At 35.2% G+C, this 25837-nt stretch overlaps 4 protein-coding genes across 4 annotated transcripts; 1 reads left to right on the forward strand and 3 right to left on the reverse strand.

Moving 5' to 3' along the window:
- Nucleotides 1-662: 662 nt before the first annotated feature.
- LOC123197527 (transcription initiation factor IIB-like) lies at nucleotides 663-1238 on the reverse strand. Its single transcript, XM_044611845.1, has one exon. The coding sequence runs from the start codon at nucleotides 1236-1238 to the stop codon at nucleotides 663-665; it is 576 nt and encodes a 191-aa protein (XP_044467780.1).
- A 1718-nt stretch (nucleotides 1239-2956) lies between these two features.
- LOC123197430 lies at nucleotides 2957-11747 on the reverse strand. Its single transcript, XM_044611738.1, has 10 exons — nucleotides 11607-11747; nucleotides 11319-11466; nucleotides 10059-10374; nucleotides 7752-9817; nucleotides 7550-7659; nucleotides 5081-6802; nucleotides 4711-4759; nucleotides 4362-4609; nucleotides 4028-4135; nucleotides 2957-3549 (listed from the first exon to the last, which is right to left on the reverse strand). Exons 3-10 carry the CDS (start codon nucleotides 10249-10251, stop codon nucleotides 3327-3329), a joined length of 4719 nt encoding a protein of 1572 aa, XP_044467673.1. The 5' UTR covers nucleotides 10252-10374; nucleotides 11319-11466; nucleotides 11607-11747; the 3' UTR covers nucleotides 2957-3326.
- Nucleotides 11748-14705: 2958 nt separating this feature from the next.
- LOC123197199 (ribosome biogenesis protein WDR12 homolog) lies at nucleotides 14706-19828 on the reverse strand. Its single transcript, XM_044611373.1, has 14 exons — nucleotides 19482-19828; nucleotides 19293-19393; nucleotides 18660-18766; nucleotides 18086-18121; nucleotides 17860-17945; nucleotides 17235-17293; nucleotides 17047-17157; nucleotides 16817-16942; nucleotides 16102-16245; nucleotides 15779-15887; nucleotides 15564-15700; nucleotides 15449-15484; nucleotides 15272-15365; nucleotides 14706-15064 (listed from the first exon to the last, which is right to left on the reverse strand). The coding sequence occupies exons 1-13, from the start codon at nucleotides 19654-19656 to the stop codon at nucleotides 15273-15275; spliced, it is 1320 nt and encodes a 439-aa protein (XP_044467308.1). The 5' UTR covers nucleotides 19657-19828; the 3' UTR covers nucleotides 14706-15064; nucleotide 15272.
- Nucleotides 19829-24290: 4462 nt separating this feature from the next.
- Nucleotides 24291-25205, forward strand: LOC123197528 (transcription initiation factor IIB-like). The gene has a single exon (XM_044611846.1). It carries the CDS (start codon nucleotides 24291-24293, stop codon nucleotides 25203-25205), a length of 915 nt encoding a protein of 304 aa, XP_044467781.1.
- The last annotated feature ends 632 nt before the right edge of the window (nucleotides 25206-25837 follow it).

The raw sequence follows: 25837 nt of genomic DNA on the forward strand, positions 1-25837 counted from the left end.
TACCCAATTTTGACAAAATGGTTAAGTAGTAATTAGACTTGACTCGCAATATAAACACAAAAGAAGACATAATACCAGTTACCCAGCTTTTAAAATGGTTAAAATAGAGGCTAACCTCGTATTTCAATACTTGAGAGTGCTTAGGAGTGATTTAGTAATACTTGTGGGGTACACTAAAAGTAACCTATAAACATTTTAGATCTTTGCTCTTTTAGAGTGTTGGACTTTTCAAAAAGAATGGGCCCTTTCAGATACTGCCTTCTGCCCATTACTTCTCTTCTGACTTTGGGCTGAGGCCTGAGGTTATTTGGGATTATATTTTTATATCGGAAGAACTCAAATTCAAATCAATGTTCAACTCCGTTCAAATAATCTTATGATGTTGACATCGTTACACTAGAAAATTTGCTCATCATTGATTTGAACAAGCTAAACTTGATTTCAAGTTAATCGTTATAAATTTGGATTAAACTCAAACTAGTCAAGTGGTTTTTGTTCAGGTTCAAATTAACTTGAATCCACCCGTAAACACATGAGATGAAAATTGAGAAAAATAAACAATTTCTGAAGATGCCTTATCTATATTCATGAATATATTGTCTCATACATAGTCAAACAAAGTAATTAACCAGCCCAATTTACAGATTACTTGCTGCACAATCTCAGGGGGGACTCAGTTTCTTGATGTCTTCTTCATTTACACACCAATTGGGTATGAACTTTGTAGCACAAGGATAAAGATCCTTATAAGATTTCTTGATTGTCAATTCTGCAACTTCTGCAATCATTGAAATATCTTTCAAACACTTTTTATCTTCAGAAAGCTGTGTTATCATGTAAATTATTGCTGCAAGAACAGACTTTGGACTCCTCCTTATGTCTAACACCTCAACGTTTGTCACTGCTTCTTGTACTGCCACAACAACCCGATTTTTCATCCAAATATTGCTGCAAAACCTCCTCACAAGTTCCATCGTAGCCACGCCCATCAGAACCTCAAGTTGCTTCCTTATAACCTCAATGGCCTTGTTAATCTCCTTCACTTTCACGCCATCTGTCACAGTGCTCAACTCCTTCAGTGTCCGTGAGAGCGTACTTTCTCTGCAAGCAATGAACAAAAAATCAGCTAAGATTGCATTCACCTTCTTTCCTCTGCACAATTTGTGTTCCTCTGCTTTCACATATATCTCATCAGCTCGGTTCTTGATGGTTGCAACCAGGCCGAAACTGTCAGCCATTGAGACAATAATTTCTAACCCTTTAACCCTTTAACCAAATTTGCATCCGGCTTATGCAACCTTCTGAAAGACAAAACATCCCCAGAATGATCACTAGTCTTGTGGGGATCAGAGATAAGTGTACAAGCTGATTGCCATGATCTAGGAGCGGGCTCATTGCACTGCAAACACAGTTAGATTCTTTGTCATTGTTGTCATTGTTAAAGTTTCGCCATTCTGCAGTCTCGTCAATGCTATGAGCTTCAAGAACTAAACCACATTCTGTACAAACTTGATCACCTTGCTTGTGATCTACAACAATGTCAGTGTTCTTCTTGCAATCTAAACAGTAATAAAAATCCATTCTTGAAGATGGGTTTTTTTAGTAGGGTTTCGTTAATATTTCCAGGTTAGAAAGGTGGGATATTTATAGAGACCACTGGTTGCCCTTAAACAATTAGGAGTTGGAGTCCTAATGCCTATCAAATTCACTTTAAAGGGAAGGTTTTTTTGTTTTTTTTCCCTTTTAAATCTAGATTTTACTAAATCAAAATCTACGCAATAGATCTGACAAGGCAGATACTTATAAAGGATCGAATAAGAATATCCCTTTTCCCTAATCCGGTTCCAATTTTAATCCAATTCACAGGCATGGCTTCCGATTAGCAGAAGGGTCCTCTTTCTGTTACATGGGAACAAAAATTGTAGTCATCATAGGACCACACAGCCAGAAATAAAAAATTATCAAAAAAAAAAAAAACAGTATAATATCAAAATCAAAGACCAGCAGGGCTGCCCTGTTCTTCAATGGGGCTGGCCACCACAACCAGCCACCAGGTTGATTCTAAAGATCTTTTGGGACCCATTTTTTATGAGCAAAACCCCAGAAAAAAAGTGCAACCCCACATGGGGATGAAGCTGGAATTAAACAAGAAAGTTGAAGGCTGTGATTGTGTGTTGGAATTTTTTATAAATTTTCCTTGGGAAAGTCTGATAATGAAAACAAACACACCGATATATCCTCGTATAGATAGCCAAGGCAGCCCCACAAAGTAGCATTATTTTTTTTATAATAAATTGACTGGTTTGGCTTCTTTCTTCTTTATTATACTCTCAGGAGGAATTTTCAGCTTTCTGTTGGCTCTCACATCACTTTCTCAACCATAATGCACAGATACTGGCACTGATACTGACAAGAGTGGGCAAAATGGATTCAGGTTTGGTTTGGTTTGGTTTGGTTTGGCTTGGCTTGTTCTTAAGAGAATCAAAAACAAGTGACGTGTCACTTGCGTTTTCAGTCAATTTTTAAAAGGAATGAAATGAGGGGCAATCAAGAGATACTTGGAATCCTTCCAACTAAAAAGGGTCCTTTCTTGTCTTCTACTCAATCATAATGTAATAACAACCAATACCCTTTAACACTTTTTGTGACATAGATGGACGACAGAATCAGTGTCTCCAAACAAGGGTTTAACAAGTTGTCAGCAGACAGAAGCTTCCACTTCCTTTTCATAGACATCTTTTTGCATCCCCCAATAAAATGCTCAGTCAGAATAGCATTTAGAATCTCTAGTTCTCTCAGTGGAAGCTCCTGTTAAACATTACCCGGATCATAAAATTAGAATAAAGATATACCTTTCATTATCCTGCAAGAAATCTTGTTTCCAGTTATTTATGGCTCAAACCTGAGAAGGGGTTAGCACAAAAAGAACAAAGGGAGAAAGCAAGGTAGTCAAAGGTACACGAAAATAGGATAGCCATTAATTACTTGTGCTAAATTTTTTACTGATTTATGTAATAACTTAAAAGAGCTAAAAACACATCCATGCTAATGACCCTCTTCATTTTCCAAAAGATACTTCAAAAAAACTCCTATTCTCCTTGGAAATTCATGAAAATATACAAGAAACAATATATACTTCCCCAAAAATGACCACTGTGGCCTCGATCAAAATGATTGAGTGCCTCACTTAATACGGTTGATCTGTCCAGTTTCCATCTTGCTTTCCTCTCTTTCTTGGATGCCAGCATATAGGCTTGTGCAGAGAGATCATAGATGTGTGAATTAAGGATATGGGCTGCTGATATTAGGAGATCAAGCAATCAATATCACAGTGAAACACATTGTAAGCCTTCGGGAAGTTTATTGGGCATCGGAAGTGCAGTGACGTATCTCTGGAGAAATGGTTTTGGTGTGACAGAAGGTAAAGAGGTGCCAGAGATATCAACTTGTCCTCTTATATGAAACTTGGCAAAACGGTTGATGACAGCAAACCTCTCCAACTCCTGACATTCCACTCTTATGTCCACTATAGATGCTGCCTTTTCCACTCTGCATCATCATCAAGTGCATAAATTTAAAGAACATCATCAGGTAAATACTTCATTGATTTACCGCATGTTTCTCAATATTGCACAGGTACAACAAAGGTGTCTGTAACATCCTCATTAAGATTTTCACCCACTAATTACTTATTTATCATTGGAGGAAAAGGGAGAACAAGAGGAAAGATTATTTGTATGCATCTTTTATTACAAGCATAGATAAATATAAATATAAATATTTCTGCAATTCTACAAGTCCACATCATGTGATCTTTTACTTGATCATAGCCACACAAATTGATAAACAATTGAAAATAATAGAGTAAAAAATCATAGCCACACAAATCTATTTCACAATAGATTTATTATTTTATTCTTTTCTTTTTTTCTTTCTCTTTTTTGAAGGAAACAAAAATATAGAGCAAAATGAAACTTGCAAAAATACTAATGAAATCTTCTAATGAAATCCAAAATTTGTTTCATACCTTTGGAAGTCATTTTCAAGCTTCTTCACTCTATTAGTTAACTTTTCAACAACTTCTGAAAGTTGCTGCTCATAAGTTCCCTCGAATGTATCAAGCTTCTCAGAAATCCTGAGAAAATTTTTTGGAGACAAATTAGTAAACAGAAAGTCAAAATAATTTTCAAGTGCAACCATATCCTATTCCCAAGTCCAGTTCATTTTCATAAAGTTTATCAATTAAACAAGATTTATATATTCCAGAATAAATATGAGAGACTAAGTGATAGAATTCTGTTTTCCACATTGTGCATTGTCATCCTATTCAATAGGAATAAAATCTGGAAAGCCACACTCACATGCTACTGTTGTCCATGAACTCAAGCAAGCCATTTCTTGGAAAGTAGGTGAGGCTACATGCATCCCCCAGGGCTAATCTTGAAACAGAATATATTACACTATCATAGTGTGAATTCATATCTGCTGAGAGAATGGATTCTGGAGCAGGACGAAGCAATTGTTGCATAAGTTGTGTTGTCAAGACAAGCCTTCTCTTTGATCGAAACACTGGTGGCACATCTTCAAGAATATCAACCTCGTCTTGCATCTGCCAGTAGAAAAGACATATTAGAACCTCTTTCTCAAATGTCTAGAGCAATGCTTTGAAGAATAACTTTCTTGGTAAGCTGCACTATGCTAAAGACGCACCTTCTCAATCAACCGATTTGAGGCTTTTGCCCACTGTTCCTCTGCCATCCTGCAAAACAAATATTTTAGGCAATCGTTGGGTGAACAGACAAGAATGCAGTGATTGAATATCTGAAGGTGAATAGCAAAATAATAAACCAAGGAAAATGTGCATGGTTGAACAAGTAACTCCTGCATTTAAATTTTGATACAGAATGAGCTGGAGAGTAAAGCATATTGCTAAAATCAGTCGCTTAGGAGATCAAGGGGTTAATATGTAATTTAAAACTTCAGCTAGAAATTATTTTTGAATCTTAAAATTTTCTTTCATATTTATCCATTGTAGGCAGCTGAAGACTAACTGGTAAAACTTCAATTAAACTGAAGATACCTCATATTTTGAAGCCTCTGAGAGCCTTGTGCCACTTCTTTGTGCCATGGAAGAACCTCAGGTGTCATTATTTTGCGCTTCTTTTGTCTTGTACTATCCACACTTTGATTGGCAATGTCTGAAGGCAACACAGAAGGACCAAAGGAGTGTTCCGTTTCTACCAAGGTTGCAAGCGCACTTGGCATAAGAGTACCACCTTGATTAGCATCAGTAGCGTCTACTCGCTGCACAGAGGCTTGAATGTGCAAATTCTGAGGCTTTACATGAGAGAGCTGCCCTACAGCCATTTTTGCAAGTCTGGCATCATATGGAGGCAGCATCTGCCCATTTTGCAGAGTCCCATATTTATTAAACCATGAGGGTGCCATACGCAGATTAACCTGGCTATTATCAGTAATATTAGATGCCATATTGCCTCCAGGTTGATTCTGAGAATCACTTTGGCCAAGGTTTGCCATCTCAGTAGAAGGTTGATCTTGGAGGCTCATCATATCGGTATCCCTGGTTGTAAAGGAATTTGGTTGTACCACTGCACTCCTTTCACTATCCACAAGATTTCCAAACTTGGAATTATGTTCATATTGTCCCACCCTCCTACTTGGATCATTCTCAATGTTTTTCACTGCCTGCACTTGGCCACTTAGGGAAAACTTTTGATGAACTTGGAGGCATGATTCCAAAGACTGACCAACAGATACCAAATTCCCTTCAGAAGCAGTGAGGGCATGGCTATCTTCATTCTTTTCTCTGTCAAAAGCCTGTTGATTAGAACGAGCCAATAGAGAGCCAGACAGAATAGCATTTGAATCTGAGGCATGCTTTGGTGAAGGCTTCAACCCATGCAGTGAAACAGCTGCCTGGAAAGTGTCAGGTGTCTCAGATGATATCTGCTGCTCAAAAGTACCAAATTCAGGTGATCCATATCCTCCTTTTGGGGAGTTAATCATGCTATTATTTGATGGATCCATGGAGGAAGGAGGCTGTCTCTGAATTGTTACATTTGTCCATACATTGTGCGGCCTTCCTGAACCCTCAACCTGCTGAGACATTCCAGTCATAATCAATGACTGAGATACAGGAACAGATTCCAGAACTGGAAATTGCTGACCCAAGGGATTGGTGTAAATCTGTTGAGATGTATCATGAGGGGTAGCACGGTTAAGAAGTTGGTATCTGCTAGGTGTGTTTGCCAATGTTGCTTGTGAAGCTTGGGAAGAATTGAATTGCATCTGAGGCTGGTTTCTCATATATGGACTGGGTGCATATGCAGTGTTAGAGTTTCCTTGCATATTCAAATATGAGGAGGTTCCTGATTGTCCTGCAGTACTAGCTTTGTCCTCCCAATGTCCCCTTGGTGACAAATCATGAGTAGGAGGAAAAGTCTGAAAGGAAGATGGAGAAGCTACCCAAGTCTGGCTTTTCTCTTTTAACTCAGAATTGGCTTGCCTGGAATTTTGATAACTTATTGCCTGAGGTGAACCATGAGCAGAGAGGAGATGGCTTGAGTTGGGCAGCCTTTGAGGAGGGCCCAACCTCAAACCAAAACCCTGAGAAGTAGAAGACAGATTATACAATTGAGCACAGGATGTCTGCACTTCAGTTTCAGGCACCCTGTTCATTGTATTACTGTCAGCAGAACCAAAATGTGCTGTAGTGCCATCTTCTCTTGATTGGTCAACCTTGTTCAGAAGCTCAAGCATATTCTGACTCTCATGGTTAAGTCTATCAAAAATTACAAGAAAGTACACAATGTTAACAATCGGTTAAATAAAGCTTATATATGAATGGTATCATCCACAAACACTAAAGGGCGTTTGGTTTAGGTAATGTTTTATTACCAAAATAGAAAGATTACCTTGAAAATAGATTACTGGGTATAAATGATTACTATGTTTGACAAAATTTGGTAGGTATAAATAATTATTGTGTTTGGTTAAAGGTAATAAAAGATTACTAATAAATTATTTCACTTAAATGCCCTTGAATATAATTATTTTTAAATATATTTTATATTATTTATCATATTAATTAAAAATAAATTTATTTTTGTCTCAAAAAATTAATAAATAATAATATAATTATAATAAAATCAAGATTACCTTGGTAATCTTTAAATATCTAAGGTGAAGGTGATAATCAGATTACCACCTATATTACCTGCCACGTCAGCATTAGTAATAAAAGATTACTATAATCTTTTATTACTGACAAATCAAACAAGGGAATAAAAGATAGATTACCAAAGTAATCTTCAAAAATTGAAACCAAACGTCCCCTTAAAAGATCACTTAAAAGGCTTTGCTGACAAACAAGAAGACAATAACGCTAAAGACTGTATAGATTTCTTAGTGACGATTGATTTGAACAGCAAAGATTTTCACACAAAAAGTGAGATGAGACAGTATGCATAACATTTATTATGAGCAGATGTTAGATTTCACTTTGTCAAAATTAAATATAATTGACTACCTTGCCTGAGCAGCAGTATTTGAATCATCAGAGCCAAGTGATCTAAGATCACCTCCAGAAGGCACCTCCTCTGATGCTCTTGAGTTCCCTTGCACATGAGCTAAGTGTCCCTGTAATAATAGACAAGTTAAATTAGTAGTCAAGAATGCTCCAAAAGAAACAATTAATAGATCTGTCCACCAGAGACTAGAAAAAATGTTACCTGCTCTGAGCCCATGGCATTGCTGGAAACATTACCAAGAAACTGGAACTGTGACGCATGTCCTTGCTCACTACCACTCAATCCTTTGGAGTTGTAGCTGCCACTAGAATTCTCCCTTGGGTAGTAGCTCTTCTGCTTCTCATAAGTTTCAACTTCTCCATCGTAGGAGTTACTATAGACATGAGGGCCATTGCATGTTTGTTGAGAGCTCTTTTCCATGCTCTCTTTCTCCCTTTTGACCATAGAGATATCAGCATGTCGCATGTAATCAGATTGATTATTCTGCAAGAAATGTTGACTTGTTGCCTGATGGGACTTGACGGCATTTGGTACAGCAGATAAGTTCATATGTGAAGATATTCTCTGTTTCTGCACATCACCTTCAGAGTGTTCATTGATCTGGCCAGCCCATGCATTATTCAAATGAATAAATGATTGGACCTGTTGACTACCCTCAATAGATGACTTCTGTTGAGGATTACAGTCCACCCATTCACCAGTGACCTTAGGAGACTTCTCTATGGATTCACCATCATGGCGCAAACCCTCTCTCTGTTCACCTGAAAATTGGATGCCTTGATGCTGAAAGCCAGGGAAGCTAGAGCTCATATTGGAATCATTAAACATATGCAACGGTTTTGAAGTAAAAGAGGAGGCACTTGGCAAGTTATTATCAACCCAACCTGTTTGTTGGTTGTCACTTTCCATGAAATTTGAAAGCTGATTATCAGTTGACTGTTCCATATTCTGGAAAGTCAAGCCACTCCACTCCTCCTGCATTCCAGTATCACTGCTTGAAGCTTCTGCCACTGCAGACTGCATAAGAGCACTCCAGCTGCCACTCTGAAGTGATGGAAATGGATTTGATAAATCTGCATTCTCCATCATATTGCCAAAACCAGTAGCACCCATGTCACTGCGCCTTCCAAAAGAAGTATCCCATATGTTTGCATCCATATTGTACAATATCTTCTCTTCCATTGGGTCTAGAGGTACCAAACCCTGATTAGGACCATGTTGTGTTGTTTTTTGCTGCATTGCAGGCCAAACAGTTTGCTCTTGCCTTCCATTTAGTTCTTTCATTGATGAATTTGTTTGTGGTGAATTAGCTTCCAGGATATTTCCCAACAAATTTCCACAATTTAAACCCGGATTGGGAACTTGTCCGAACATGTTTTTCCCCGAAAACCCCTGGCTGGACACGAAAGCCCCTTGTGGCATGGAAGCCTGGTCAGGAGAAACAGAGAACTGATCTCTCAAAAAGGAGTTACTAAAACCTGGTGACTGCACCATGGGCTTCTGTGCTTGAGGTATTCCTTGACTGTCAGAATATTGACCCATATTACCCTTCGCGGTAGCAACTGGAGTACCATATAAAGATCCCTCAACTGGCTGAGAGAAAAGGCCCATAGAACGTAGAGATTGACCTTGCTCAGCTGAAAGCATGAGTTTATTAGCTACTCCTTGCGTACCAGAGGATGCACCACTCTGTACCCAGCTCATAATCATATGAGATGCATCATTAATAGGTGTTCCATTGAGTGGTGAGAACTGACCCCCAGCAACCTGTCTAGAAATTGCTGGAACCTGGGTTAATGGATTCTGTTGCTGCTGCCTTTGAAGTTCTTGCAATTGCTTGAACATCATGTGCTGCTGCAACAACTGCATGTCACTGAAACCAGGCTGCTGCATTAGAACAGGCTGTACAGTTCCTGGTTGATGGTCCTGTGCAAGTTGTTGCCCCCTAAGAAAATTAAAATCAGTGGAAACTTCAGTAATCTCTGACCTTTCAGAATTTGCTGTCAGGGTGGGACTGTCAGTCCCAGACTCATATTCTTGCTGTGATTTAAGGATAGACAAGCCTCTCGATATTAAATTATGCTGATCATTAAAAACTGGTTGATTCTGCCCTGCCTGGAAACCCTGGTTTCCAAGAAAGGATCCATTTGTATTCAACCGGTAGTTTCTGGAGTGGCTTCGATTATTCTCAGGTATTGGGATCAATTTTGTATAATTGGGCTGATACGATACACTTGTAGATTCACCACCACGTCCTCTCACAGAATCTGTATATACCATAACATATTAGTCTGCCATTGGTTTTGTAAAACCTGAAAAGTTTGCTTCAAATTAAAATGAACAAATAATGTTTCACGATAACAGAGAGGTAAGACTCTACTCATTTCAAGATAGAAGTGAAAACATTCCCACTCTTCACTAGCACAAAATCCTTAGCAACTATACCTAGGCCAACAGAGGATGGATACAGAAATGTAAAATAAAAAATCAAGTGAAAATTGTTGATACCTAATTTTTGTACTCCGTAGTTCTTCAGATTTAAGTTCAGAGGTGTGACACTATGCCTTTGTATTCCAAACCACAGATTATCATTAAGCACTGACCAATTTCCATTGACAGAGTGGGAAAGATGCTGCCCCTGCAAAGAGTTATCTACTTCGAACAGATTGCGAACCCCGTCTTCACCTTCTTCACCAGGCATTAAATAACCACCCACTAATGTTATTTCAACTAATTATTTTCAGAAAGCACGTCTCCATGTATAAGATCATTCTGGGTCAAATCATTGCGTTACCATATCTTCAGAAAGAGCTTTACATGCAAACTAAAAAAAAATATACATAGGTTTAGTTCAGTGTACCACTCAAGACATCATCCCGCACAGCAATGATTTAATGATGAACAAGACTTTATACGTCTTAAATATTATACAGTAAGTACCAAAATCTTTTATAGGGCTTAACTAACACAAGAAGTCTAACAAAAGCAGAAGCATAGAAACAAATAGAAACATACAGGGCATAGCAAATTCTTGAAATAAATTAGCAGTCCACCAATTCAAGCAACAGGAGATATTCAGCATATTGTGCAGCTCTAAAATAAAACCAAATGTCAAAGTGATGTTGGTTTCTTTCTTCAAATTATAAACTGTAGTGCATTATAATAATTTAGCTAGCAGCATCTGAAACAAAAACCTTACAAGTTCAGAAATTCCATTTCCTCTAATCACTTTACAAGTCAATGCATAATTACCCAACACTTCTAAAATATCTCCAACTAACACCTAGTCAAACACCCTGCGAAAAAATCAACAGTTCAACATAACAACAATAAAACCTGTCACAATATGAGACAAAATTATCCCAAAAACGAAAAGAAACTAGAAAAACACAAAGAAGAAGAAGAAACAAAATAGGTCATCCAACACTCATCTGAGCTTCAAAGCATAAGAGAACAAATAAGCAATTAAGAAAGAAAAGGAAAAAGAAGAAAAACCCATCAAACCAACAATCCAGTGCATAAATAACAAACAATTCCACACCAAACCAATCCCAAATCCTTACCTTCAAACCCTAAAACAAGCACCAAAATTATACCCAACCAACCCCCCAGACCGCAACTTCAAAACATAAAAACCCAAACCCATCTCACAGAGACCTCACAAGCTTGATTTAAGCAGAATTAAAACCCAAGCACGCAGAATTAACACTACCATCGCTCATTTCAAGCTAATTAACCAGAGGAACAAGCTCAAGACTTGAAATTTACCGACAAAACAGAAGCTCCAAACCAAGCACACGAGCAACTAAGTGGTAAGAGTGTGATCTGAAGACAGAAAAATTTAGGGTCTCTGTCTCTTCAAGAGCTAGAGCAAGAGCACGAGCTACCACTTAACACGGCGTGTCGTTTTAATGGCCTTTTGATCAAAAAACCAAAAAGAAAAGAATTAAAAATAAAAGCTGTAATTAAATACATTAGAGTTCTTGTTTTTCTTCAATAAAAAAGCTAATTAAAATTACAGAAAACAAAAACTAAATAAAAAATAATTAAAAATACCAATAATGGCTTTGGCTTGGTTCCTCTCTGAAGTGAGCAAATCAGATTTTCAGACAAGAACCAAAGATAAAGGGATCGATTCACTGTCATAAAACGAAATTTATTTTTGTTTTATTTATTTTTATTTTCAATGAGTTTTTTTTTAGATTTATTTAAAAAACAAATATAATAATATTAATAAAGGACGACTTCCAAGCCTCAGGTTTGGACTTTGCTTCGGATTTCGGTCCGTAAAGTGGCGAATATTATGGTGCTTCTCGAGTGCTGGTATGCCGTATTTTGAAGAAAGTACAACCGTGGATTCATATTATGTTTTAAAGGTGTTTGTTTGATATTTTTTGAAAAAATTATATAGAAGTATTATCTAATGAAAATTTTTATATATTTAAAATTATTATGAAAATTTTTTATTCAATAAATATTTCATTGTTCACAGTAATTGCATACGAAATGGACGGTCAGGATTTAAGGAAGATGTACACGTGAGTTGTTTATTATTCTTGCTCGGTGGCAAAAGTAGATGGGGGATATGCGGATTCCACGCGCTTTTGGTTACGCGTGGGGATTGGGTACACTTTAAATTTAAGTAACTTTTTGGAGGGTTTTTTTTTTTTTTAATATATGTTTATTGTTTTTGGCATTTTGAGTTTTTTGCCTTTTAGCTTGATTTTCTTTTCTTTTCTTTTTTGGTGATTTAAACTAACAAAAATTTATATTTTAGTGGGTATTTATACCTTCATTTTAAAGCAAGAAATAATTAAGAAAATATGATTTCAAAAATATTAAATAAATTTAGAGAGCTTTTTTGAAATAATATAAAGGAAATAATAAAAAAATATTTTTTAAATTGATATCACTTATTATTGAATTACAAAATTTTTATGACTACTAACACTAACTTATATTTAAAGGGAGGAGGTGGATTTCTTTAATTTATGTTATAATTTATTATCTTGAATAAAAAATTCTTTGATTTATGTAACATCAATTAATTGTTATTATAATATAAGTAAAAAATGGTATATATTTTATAGTGTATAAAAAATTAGTACAATATATAATATATCGAATTTATATCAATGATTTGATTGATAGTGACCAATGTAACCTTTTTAAAAAAGTGATGATGTTACAAAAGTATATTTAATAAATTTCAGAACTTCAATAGTATTTGTAAAAATTTTCGAGAAAGAATCTTCCATCTTTATGTATGTTTGAAATGTTGAATTTTTTTAATCAAATAGGACGATTCTAACGAAAATCAATAAATTAACTTATTACAATATAACAAGGTTTTATGATCTGAGTCAGATCATTGTTTAACCACTGATCAATTCAATCAAAACTCAACCCTAAGCCTAATTGTATGATGACAAATTTGATATCAAACCAAATTCATCTATTGTTGGGTTAATTCAATTTAAAATATATGTAAAATTTTATTTATATTATAAATATGTTAATGATGTCACTAATTCGACTATTGATTAGACTGATCAAAACTTGATTGGTCTCTTAACTAGATTCATATTTACTTTGAATTTGAAAACATTGACGCGGACGATCAAATTACCTTTGTATGTACTTTTTGTGAATTTAAAAACCATTAAACGTTGACTTGTAATCAACATATCAAAAAAATTGGAAATGTCCAAACTTCATGACTTTCTGATATGTCGTTGCAATGCCCATCATGCCCTTTTCTATTTTATAAATATTTTTTCATATTTTTCTTAAAATAGTTCCTATGTAATTCAAATTAAATTAGGGTTCACATGTCTTAAAGACAAAAGAAAAAAAAAAACCCAAATGCCAAAAGTCAGAAAAAAAAGAAATAATTTAATTTTGAATAATATTATTATATTATAAATAATATATTATTATTTGATTAAATAATTATTAGTCAGACATTCCACATGTTTTTATTATATATATTTTCTTTATGAACATGCCAAAAGAACAAAGGATTACTCAAGGTGACATCAACTGCAAATTTCGGTGACTTTAAACATATATATTATAATATTAAGAGAAAATAAGACTAAATGACACATGAGAAAGATGAGGAACTTCGGTGTTTGAGCTTTTATAATACTTTGACTCAGAGCCTTTGAGGAAAGTGACAAAATGACACGGGGTTAGGGACTTGAAAATTAGAAAGAAACCACATGCCTTTAAAGCCCCAAATCTTTTACTCAGAAACGGATTCGGTAAAGAAATATGACAGGTTGAAGGAGTTGAGGAGGCTTTTTCTCTTATTTATGACTAATAAATAGAACAAAAGATTTGAGCCCCTAACGTTTGTTTCTTCCAATGAGCCTTTGTCATCACATTTATGACTTCATTCATCATCACCAATAGAAAGAGAATAAAGAAAACCTTTTCTTTCATAAATAAATCAATCACCCAAAGTAAAACAAATCCTAAATCTAATGATTAATCACATGATTATTAAATCAAATAAATCAAAAATTTGATTTTAATATATTATAAAAAGAGACTTAAACTAATATTTTCTTTCAAACACACATCTTGGAAACAAATCGAACTAAGGTACCCAGAAGCCCAAAAGGTTTCAAGTCTTTTTTTTTTTTGGTTGTTCTCTGGGAATCCTGAAGAGTCTGAAAAGACAGATTCATGTTTGGATGATTAGAAAAAAGTTGCAATTCAATCTCACAACATCATTATCCCAATACAAAATTCTTAAATGAAAGGGAGATTAGTACTACCACACAAAAGATGTACTTACTACATTTCTCTTTCAAGCTCAACTTGAGCTGCCAATATCATCATCATTCAAGTACATTATCTCCTGTTAAACCAAAAGAAAATTCTCCACACCATGCTCCAAATATTATATATATGCAGATGCCATTTGTGAGCCCCACTTAGAAAATCCCACATAAACAAGAACAGAGACATCATGCTTCTAAGAACAATGAATAAAATATCCCACAATGGATCAGAATATCTCACCCCATAACTAATAGTTGTCCCACAAAAGAGGTAAGAATAAGAACTGATTCTACATAGTAGTGTATTTTTTAACTGGGTAAAACAGTTGATTCCCCAATTCGATCATCCCCCGGCTCAGACTGATTCTCAGAACTTTGCGATAGATATTGACATATCAAATCATGTGATAAAGTAAGGTATAATAGTTAAATGGAAGAAAACAACATTAAATTAAGGACAGTAGTTCAATCCTATTTTAGAAATTTGAAGCTCCTTGAACAAAATTGAGTACAACATAGGATCAAACTTAATACATCCCAACTGACCTCCAACTTAATACATGAACAGTATGTATGTATCCCTCTCCATATCATTCCTTGAGGTTATAACTCGGCTAAGATGTTTATCTTCTGAACCAAAAAAGGTGTGTTATGCAATACCATTCACAGTCTGTAAAAACCACCCCTCCTCCATGAGAAGATCAACGATCTCACTTTTGTTAACTGGAAACAGTGTAATAGACTTCACATTAATGAAGAAAGTAAAACAATCATCAAGCTAAGAGTATTTTGAAGTTTTATTATAATCTGTGTATAACAAGAAACTAAAGAAAGCTCAGCTTATTTCAAGGTGACTAAATACCTAAACAGATACGAAATGGGAATTAACTTTCTAAACAAATTTAAAGGAATTTGTTAGAGATATTATACCTCACTGTATAGATACACCAGAAGAAATGCAAAGCTTAGAGTCTGCCCCACCGCTGATTATACTGTCACCTCTCCACCAGTCAGCACTGAATACCTAAAATACACAGGAAGGCTGCCAAGTCAAAACATGTATGCATCTCATGAGAACCTTATAGACACAGAAAGTAAATATGATACCTTGTCTTTGTGAGAATCAATGACAGCTAGAGGCCACTGCAACAGAAAAGCATGCACATATTATACAGCACTTATAGGGAATTAATGAATACCCAAAAGACAGGATGATACATACTGCAGTTCTCAGATCCCATAACATAACTTTCCCATCATAAGATGCAGTAATTAAATGGAACCAGGATTTATTGTGCCACTTGCAAGCCGAAATCCAAGAACTGTGAGATGAGAACTGAAACACAGGAGCAGATGTTCCTATAAAACAATAAAGAACAGGTAAGGTGAAAATATATAAATGTGCTTGTGAGAGAGACAGAGTGAGAGGAGTCCAACCAGGTTTACGAGGATCCCAGATCCTAAGAATCGGGTCGGAACCACCAGCAGCAATGAGGGCAGAACCTTCACCTCCAACATCGACGCAATGAAGAACTTTCCCACAGAACTGGGCAAGAAGGAGAGTTAAACTTGAAAGAATCATTTTGCTCTATGTCTTGAACGGGAACATGAACAAAAATATTAACAATCAAACTTTGAAACAAGCTACTTAAACTCCATTCTGGAATGGAAGATAAAAGGCAAGAAAACAGATGTGCTGTTTACGAGGTTATATGTATTTTATATCCAATGATAAGGTTAATAAGGTAATTTTAACATACTATATCTGAAAGATCTTTGCCTGTCTCAACATCCCATCTTCTAACAGAATGATCCCAAGATGCAGAATAGATTGTTTCATGTTCTGGCCAAACCACAGACGATACACATTGTGTATGGCCCACAAGTGTAGACACAGCTTCTGCCTACATGAAATGAAATATCATGTAGAGATTAATAGATATGATTAGCGAAAGAGCAAACAATTATTAACCACCAACTTAAATTCACACTTACAAGAAGAAAGAATGAAAGACAAAAAATAAGCACTCAAAATTTCAAAGTCAAAAGATAAAAAGTTCAAAAACAGAGATAAACTTTCCCAAAAATCTTCTATAGTTCTTAATGTTGAAATTTTTAGCATATCGGTCGTTGGACAGATCCATGCATCAACTTTACAGTCAAGTAAGGGGCGCTTGACTTTCTCGTAGAACAATATCTTTAATATCAGCTAGTCATGTCAGTGGAATTGTGTCCATTGTCTTACACATAGTCTGTGTCATATTTCACTGTTTGTACAACATCATATATTTCAAAGGAAACCAGTGAAAGATTTGAGAAATTAATAGAAAAGAAGCTTAGTATCACTGGTTTTATGCTAGCATTCTGTTCTCATAAGGAATCTGTGGAACAATGAGCCTTGAGAAACAATGAGAACATTTTTCAGCACTTAAGAAATTCAAATACAAACTCAACAGGGGGTAAAGGACATAGTACCTCCAACTGAGATTCATCAGTTTGATTATTCACTTTTCTTTTCTTGATTGACACTTGATCACCTTCTGCATTAGACTGATTTGTCCACCATAAATTAATTGTACAATCCCAAGAACCAGAACAAACCTAAATGTATGTAAACAAAAGAGATGGGAACAATCAGTTTAATGGCAATAGTCAACCATGCAAATTACATTGATGAAAATACAATACAGCAAATATAGCCAGACCATGTCTCCCGAAGTCTTTGGAGCAATGCTCTGTACAGATGCTTTATGCCCATGCAAAATATTGAAGGCCTTTATCTTCTTAGGATGATTAATGACCTCCTCTGCATCAAACTTTTACAGGAAAGGGAATATAGTAATTAGTCTGAGAACTGAATTTTAACTTAAAATCACTAGTTTCTTCCACTTACCTTCCACAATCTCACAGTCCGATCTTTTGAAGCAGTGGCAACAGTGACATCTCTCATACCTGCATTTAAAGTGGTAACAAACCAACATAAAAACCAAGATGAGATAATATGCACCTAACTGGGTAAGAGGACGAGGTATGCTCATTGATCTTTCTGCAACTAAATTGCCATTTTTAAACATTGGAAAATTTCTACAAATTTAGTTAGCAAATCAAACATCCGTAGAACATTTTATACGATATGGATTACAAACTGTGGAATTTACAAACAGCCTAAATCAATTTATATGACTAGGGAAAAAAGTCAATTGGTTCCATAATACACTAAGAAATTGTTCTTTTCTCACATATTTTCTTACACCTCTAATAAGTAAAATAAATTACATTACAGTTCAACATCTGCCAAATATTTTTTGTGAGACTGGCAAAAACTATAAAGGTTAAAATCATTTAGAAAAAAGGAACCATAGCTGTTGGGTCCTTCAGGACTTAAAAATAAAGTACGCAGCAAACAGTAATAACTGAAAATCAAAAGCCCAATTGTGGTCTTCTTCCAAAATAAAAAATTGCCATACTACTACATAATTAGCATTGAGCATGTTAAAGATGGTATATTCTGTTCATACCATCAGAGTTAATGATACTAATGGAAGATAATGCACCACTGTGTCCTTCCAATATATGGGTACACAATCCCACGTTTTTCCACACCCTGAAAAGAATTACTATAAAGATCAAATGGCTGAAATACCAGCAGGTATTGAATTTCTTACAACTAAGTAAGATACAATAAAGCATTTTTAAGTGCCAAGGTAGAAATTAGCGGTAGGAAAAAACTTCAGAAACATTTACCTTCCTAAACAATCATAGGAACCGGTCAAGATGAACCTGCCAAATGACAAATTTGTGAAGCTTTCAGACATATGTTTATTTGGTAAAGTAAAGAACACATAAAAGAAATAACACAAAGGGAAGTAATAAAAGTATCTCAACAAAACCTAGTTCACTGTCACCAAGTGGGATATACTAAAACCAAGGAAATAACTCTGATCTTCATAGAAAATAAAAAAAACAGTTTGATGTCAGACAACTCTTGAGAATAAGGGTTTCATTTTTTCAAGGAGGGATTCATATAAACAAGACAAGGAGTTCTGGTAGTTTGAACAATAAACATAAAGAATGCAATGCACAGTAACTAAGACTTTTACGAATTCATAATGTTTTGATTTATCTCTAGTAAGAAATAATTACAGGTAATACTAATATGGACTGTAATTAGTTTGTAGAACAAAAATCATAACACGAAACAGATAGAGAAGAAACAAACAATATACACATTTCCTCAAATTTCTATCCACACATACAGTAACTTCAAAACATTTTAAACTCTCGATAAATATAATATTGCACACGTTCAAATACATACCCAGGATTAGAGCCATCAACTGCACTAACCCAGTCATCATGTAAAGAAGGCCCTTCCTCCTTCTGTGGAACCACTGCCTTTATGTATTCAATTTCCAATATCTTCTCCTGTAGTTAGTCATATTTTATAATCAATCATTCATCATAGTAACAACAGAAATTCTCATTGACTTCCTCAAGTTTAATCTTCTTATAGACAAAACCTTCTAATTCCAAAACTGAGCACAATCTCCAAGAAACGTTTGAAGAATTCCAAAATCTAAGTTCTTATAAACTTTAAAGGTGTACTTACAAAAGTCGGCATTTTAATAAGTCACCTAACACAAGTAACAACTCTAAAAATTAGAATAAAGAAGATCAAATTTAGTAGTAATCTGAACATATTAACCCAAATTGCTTTATTAGCCATAGTTGTCTAACATGCAAAACCCTAGCACTTAACAACATCAAAGGTGAATTATTCATCTAAATTTAAAAAATGACACAGAAGCCACACTCGTCTATTCATAATGTTAGACAATTACAGCTAATAAACCATTTAAATATCTTAAAAAAACATATTTTTATCAAAACTACAATTTAATCATATATATGTATGTGTGTATGTATGTATGTATGTATCTAAAAAAAGTACCGCAGAAATGCCCTTGGCCAGAAGAAACTGTTCAAGCGTCATGCGAATGAGCTCGCCATTGATAAAAAAATCAAAGGGCTGAGGTTGGCACTCAGAATTCACTGAACAATACATATAACCAACGATTAAACAAAAAATTAAAGAAAAAGGAACTCGCTAAGTTTTAAAAGGATAGGAACACAAAAGTACCAGCTTGAAGTAAGTTGTTTACAACAGAGGAGAGGCCAAAGCGAGTGAGATTAGAAGGGATTGCAATTGAAGTGTTCGGTACTTTCAGAGGAGGTTTTAGCTTTGTTATGAAGCGAACTTGAACGCGTCTCAAATTTTCTTCATTTTGATCTTCTGTTGCAATGTTCATCTCCATTAAGTCCCTAATTTCTTTCCTCTTTTTTGTAAATTTAGTTCGATGAATTGATTTGTAAAATAAGAAAAAAAAACTGAGCTAGGGTTTTAGCGGAAGAAAGAAGAACATCAGGGGAAAACTAGGGTTTTAGGTTAAGGAAATTACGCACGCAAAATGTGGTCTGACCCAAATTAGGCCCAATGGATCCCCGTCTGGGAGATGACCACAAACAAAGTATCTAGAAGTGGGGGCCAGACTCGAATCCACCTTTGGAAAATAACCTAAGTTTGAATTAAAATTTTAATTTAAAAACTTGAGTTTAATTTAGGTTTTACCGATGATTCTTTATTAAATTTTTTGGATGATTATTATTATTTTTATTATTATTTTTTAACATTTTTTATTTCATTATTTATTATTTGACTTCAAAATTAAATTTAATATTCAAGATTCTAATTTGATCTAACTTTTATTTTAACTCAATTCAATATAAATTTAAATGAGTGTAATTATAATAAAAGAATATTTCCATTCTGCTACATCTTATTTCGAAGTTACTATATTCACCATAATTAAAATTAAAAGTAAGTTTAAATTAATAACTGTTAATAATAAAATTTGAGATAAAATCAATCAACCTATGTAGAGCATCAAGAGGTCAAGTTAGTTGGTCCCTATGAAAAAACATTGGCATGTCTTGACACGACTCATACCAAGTCCCCAAGTTGTGCAAGTCGTGTTGAGAGTTTGTAGGTAAGGTTATTGTGAGACCCCTATGTGAATTTTAAATTGGTAAAGTATAAGAAAAATGTTGGGTATGAATATGTATTTCACATCATTTAAGATGTTAAGATAAGAGTGCTTAAATAGTCTGTAAGTTTATTAAATTGTTAAAATACGTTTTTGGTTACAAAAATAAAAAATAAAATTATGATAAATTGTGTGTCTAAAATAGACAACATTTTGACAATGCCAAACTATTGAATCAAAGATATTACAAATAGTATTAAAGTTATTCAGTGTGTCTTCTCCATCGATGGTAGGGTTTTAAACTATCAAAATGCTTGTTTTATACATAATTCTCCTCTAACATCACAAATCTTCTTGAAAAATCCACATTTCAAATTCGCACTTCCTAAATTCAAATAAGCCCTTTTTGAATTTGGATCACCACTATACAACACCTTTCATGGCTAATTCCAAACATAATGGCTCTTGAAATAGGCAACAGAAGGGTAACTCAGTCCACTAAATTTAGTCTTCATTAGGCCCTCACGGCAAAGGAATTTCCGAGGATTTGAACATTTGAGTATCAAATTTATAAGACAATATTATCAAGTGAATCTCTGTTTATACCATCTATCAATTAGAAAACAATGACCAAATTTTTGTGTGTCTTGTATTAAAAACACTAACACACCTATTCTTTGTAAGAAGTATTTTAATAATTATGTGAACGAAGTTTCATCACTCTACACAACAATAACCAAACTAAAAAAAATGTCAAAAATCTTTGTAGTTATAAAAAATCTCGCATCTAATAAGAGTCAAGAGTCAAGAGTCTTAAGTTAATATAAATTTATTATCTTTTTCACTCTCATGAGAGACCTTTTAATAGGCAACATTATAAGGCCAATGAAAGTCAAAGTAAACAATACCTTTCAACTTTAAGTGGTTTGTTTTGTGTGGATGGAGACAATATCAATATCTTATTGACTCAAGGCTGTGTTGACATAAAAAATCTCATATCGAACAAAAGGAGGCTATGGATCACCTGAAGTTGGTGAGCAGCAGATATCATCTGAGACACCTGACACTTCCCAGGCAGCTGTTTCACTGCATGGGTTGAAGCCTTCACCAAAGCATGCCTCAGATTCAAATGCACTTTTCTCTGGCTCTCTCTATTGGCTCGTTCTAATCAACAGGCTTTTGACAGAGAAGAGAATGAACATAGCCATGCCCTCACTGCTTCTGAAGGAAATTTGGTTATCTGTTGGTCAGTCTTTGGAATCATCCCTTCAAATTCATCAAAAGTATTCCCTAATGGGCCAAGTGCAGGCAGGGAAAAACATTGAGAATGATCCAAGTAGGAGGGTGGGACGATATGAAAATAATTCCAAGTTCGGAAATCCTGTGGATAGTGAAAGGAGTGCAGTGGTACAACCAAATTCCTTTCCAACCAGGGATACCAATATGATGAGCCTCTAAGATCGACCTTCTACTGAGATGGCAAACCTTGGCCAAAGTGATTCTCAGAATCAACCTGGAAGCAATATGGCATCTCATATTACTAATAATAGCCAGGTTAATCTGCGTATGGCACCCTCATGGTTTAATAAATATGGGACTCTGCAGAATGGGCAGATGCTGCAAAAATGGCTGCAGAGCAGCTCTCTCTTGTAAAGCCTCAGAATTTGGCCTCTCTGCAGCGAGTAGAGGCCACTGATGCTAATCAAGGTATGGATATTACAAGACAAAAGAAGCGCAAAATAATAACGCCTGAGGTTTTCCCAAGGCACAAGGAAGTGGAACAAGGTTCTCAGAGGCTTCAAAATATGAGGTATCTTTAATTTAATTGAAGTTTTACCATTTAGTCTTCAGCTGCCTACAATGGATAAATAAGAAAGAAAATTTTCTGGCTGAAGTTTTAAATTACTTATTGATCCCATGATCTCCTAAGTGACCGAACTTAGCAATACGCTTGAGTCGCCTCCTCATTCTGTATCAAAATTTGAATGCGAGAGTACCTGTTCAACCATGCACATTTTCCTTACATTGTGTTTCACTGTGATATTGATAGCTTGATCTCCTAATATCAGCAGCCCCTATCCTCAATTCACACATCTATGATGTCTCTGCGCTAGCCTGTATGCTGGCATCCAAGAAAGAAAGAGAAATGCAAGGTGGAAATTGGACAGGTCGAACGTATTAAGCGAGGCACTCAATCATTTTGATTGAGGCCGACTGTGGTCATTTTTGGGGAATTTATATTGTTTCTAGTATATTTTCATGAATTTCCAAGGAGAATAGGAGTTTTTTGAAGTATCTTTTGGAAAATGAAGAGGGTCATTAGCATGGATGTGTTTTTAGCTCTTTTAAGTTATTACATAAATTAGTAAAAATTTTAGCACAAGTAATCGGTGGCTATCCTATTTTCATGTACCTTTGACTACCTTGCTCTCTCTCTTCTGTTTTTTTTTGTGCTTACCCTTTTTTAGGTTTGAGATATAAAAACTGGAAACAATACTTCTTGCAGGATCATGAAGGTACATCTTTATTCTAATTTTATAGTCTGGGTAATGTTTAACAGGAGCTCCCACTGAGAGAACTAGAGATTCTAAATGCTTCTCTGACTGAGCATTTACATTGACTTGTATTTTATTGAGGGATGCAAAAGGATCTCATTGAAAAGGAAGTGGAAGCTTCTGTCTGCTGACAAGTTGTTAAACCTTGGGATTGGAGACACTGATTTTGTTGTGATCTATGTCACAAAAAGTGTAAAGGGTATCTATTATTACAATAATACTATATGTATAAATAATAATGTATCACTATATGATTGAATATTATTTTATCTTTAATTTTTAATTATCTAATTATACGATGATATGTCATTATTTGTATATAAAATTGTGTATAAAAATTATACATATAATGACACTCTTATCATTATTACATTATGATTGAATAGAGGACAAGAAAGGTCCTTTTATGGTTGGAAGGATTCTAAGTACTACTTGATTGTCCCCCATTTCATTCCTTTAAAAATTGACTGAAAACGCCAGTGACAGCTCACTTGTTTTGATGATCTTAATAACAAACCAAGCCATACCAAACCTGAATCCATTGTGCCCACTCATGTCAGTATCAGTTTCTATGCCATAATGATTGAGAAAGTGATGTGAGAGCCAAAAGAAAGCTGAAAATTCCTCCTAGGAATAGAATAAAGAAGAAAGAAGCCAAACCAGTCAATTTATTATAAATAAATAATACTACTTTGTGGGGCTGCTTTGGCTATGTGTACGAGGATATATCATTGGTGTTCATTATCAGACTTTCCGAAGGAAAATCTATAAAAAATTCAAACTCACAATCACAATCACAATCACAATCACAAACTTTAACTTTCTTGTTTAATTCCAGCATCATCCCCTTGTGGGGTTGCCTTTTTTTCGGGTTTTGCTTATAAAAAATGGGTCCCAAAAGATCTTTAAAATTAACCTGGTGGCTTGTGGTGGTGGTCAGCCCCACTGAAGAACAGGGCAGCCTTACTGGTCTTTGATTTTGATATTATACTGTATTTTTCATAATTTTTGTTCTCTGGCTTTGTGGTCCTATGATGACTACAATTTTTGTTCTTATGTAACAGAAAGAGGACCCTTCCTCTACTCGTAAGCCATGACTGTGAATTGGATTAAAACTGAAACCAGATTAGGGAATTTGATAGACATTAGGACTCCGAGTCATGACTGTGATTAAAGAAATTCTTGATTTGAAAAAAAAAAAAAAAACCTTCCTTTTAAGTGAATTTGATAGACATTAGGACTCCAACTCCTAATTGTTTCAGGACAACCAGTAGTCTCTATAAATATCCCACCTTTCTAACCCAGAAATATTACCAACGAAACCCTACTGAAAAATACCCACCTTCAAGAATGGATTTTGATTACTGTTTTGAGTGCAAGAAGAACACTGACATTGTTGTAGATCACAAGCAAGGTGATCGGGTTTGTACCGAATGTGGTTTAGTTCTTGAAGCTCATAGCATTGACGAGACTGCAGAATGGCGAAACTTTAATGATGACAACAATGACAAAGATCCTAACCGTGTTGGCAGTGCAATGAGCCCGTTTCTTGATCATGGTAATCAGCTTGTTACACTTATCTCTAATCCCCACAAGACTGGTGATCATTCTGGGGATGTTTTGAGTTCCAGAAGGTTGCATAAGGCGGGTACGAATTTGGTTAAAGGATTAGAAATCATTGCCTCAATGGCTGACAGTTTAGGTTTGGTTGCAACAATCAAGAACCGGGCTGATGAGATATATGTGAAAGTAGAGGAACACAAATTGTGCAGAGGGAAGAAGTTGAATGCAATCTTGGCTGCTTGTTTGTTCATTGCTTGCAGAGAAAATAAGCTCTCGCGGACGCTGAAGGAGTTGGGCACTGTGGCAGATGGAGTGAAAGTGAAGGAGATTAACAAGGCCATTGATCTTATAAGGAAGCACCTTGAGGTCTCGATGGGTGGCTTGGCTACGGTGGAACTGGTGAGGAGGTTTTGCAGCAATCTAGGGGTGAAAAATCGGATTGTTGTGGCGGTGCAAGAAGCAGTGACAAACGTTGAAGAGTTAGATATAAGGAGGAGTCCAAAATCTGTTCTTGCAGCCATAATTTACATGATAACACAGCTTTCTGAGGATAGAAAATGTTTGAAAGATATCTCAATGATTGCAGAAGTTGCAGAATTGACAATAAAGAAATCTTACAAGGATCTTTATCCGTATGCTACAAGGTTCATGCCCAATTGGTATGCAAATGAAGAAGACATCAAGAAACTGAGTCCCCCTTGAGATTGTGCGGTTGAGACAATATATTCTTGAATATAGAGAAGGAAATTTTTATCTTAGAAAGTTGCTTATTTTTCTCAATGTTATTCCATGTGTTTAAGGGTAGATTTCAGTTTAAATTGAATTCAAATAGCGGCCAGTTGACCAATACAACCTCGACTCAATCCCATACCATAATGGCTAACTTGATATTAAGTTTGGCTTGATCAAATCGCCAATGAGTCAATTTTTTAGTGCAATAATGGCGGCACAACTAGATTATTCGAACAGAGCTGATCATCAATCTAAACTTAAGTGAACCTCATATAAGAATATGATCCTGAAAAACCCAAGGCCTCGGCCCAAATTCAGAAAGAGAAGTAATGGGCAGAAAGCAGACCTGAAAGGGAACTTTTTTGTGCTCTTGAAAAGTCCAACACTCGAAAAGAACAAGACTTAGCATGTTTATGGGTTATTTTTAGTAAACCCCACAAGTATTACCAAATTACATAGGCCTCTCTAGTATTGAAAATAGGAAGTTAACCTCTATTTTTTAACCAATTTAAAAGTTGGTGACTTGAGTTGTATTGTTTTTGTTTTATGGTTATTTTGCTAGACAAGTTTAAGTAATACTTGACCAAACAATCTGTCAGAAT

Source organism: Mangifera indica, chromosome 15 (assembly GCF_011075055.1).
Source record: "Mangifera indica cultivar Alphonso chromosome 15, CATAS_Mindica_2.1, whole genome shotgun sequence".
Taxonomy (NCBI): Eukaryota; Viridiplantae; Streptophyta; class Magnoliopsida; order Sapindales; family Anacardiaceae; genus Mangifera; species Mangifera indica.

Bases quoted from the DNA above. Each gene is read 5' to 3' on its own strand.
- LOC123197528 (XM_044611846.1), top strand. From the start codon at position 24,291: ATGGATTTTGATTACTGTTTTGAGTGCAAGAAGAACACTGACATTGTT.
- LOC123197199 (XM_044611373.1), bottom strand. From the start codon at position 19,656: ATGGAGATGAACATTGCAACAGAAGATCAAAATGAAGAAAATTTGAGA. The intron at 18,767-19,292 runs GTACTTTTTTTA...GACTAACTACAG, and splicing joins TGGCCAAGGGCATTTCTGCG to GAGAAGATATTGGAAATTGA. The intron at 17,946-18,085 runs GTAAATGTTTCT...AATTCTTTTCAG, and splicing joins TCCTATGATTGTTTAGGAAG to GGTGTGGAAAAACGTGGGAT.
- LOC123197527 (XM_044611845.1), bottom strand. From the start codon at position 1,238: ATGGCTGACAGTTTCGGCCTGGTTGCAACCATCAAGAACCGAGCTGAT.
- LOC123197430 (XM_044611738.1), bottom strand. From the start codon at position 10,251: ATGCCTGGTGAAGAAGGTGAAGACGGGGTTCGCAATCTGTTCGAAGTA. The intron at 4,760-5,080 runs GTATCTTCAGTT...TTTGTTTTGCAG, and splicing joins CAGAGGCTTCAAAATATGAG to GATGGCAGAGGAACAGTGGG. The intron at 3,550-4,027 runs GTATGAAACAAA...ATGATGATGCAG, and splicing joins CTTGAAAATGACTTCCAAAG to AGTGGAAAAGGCAGCATCTA.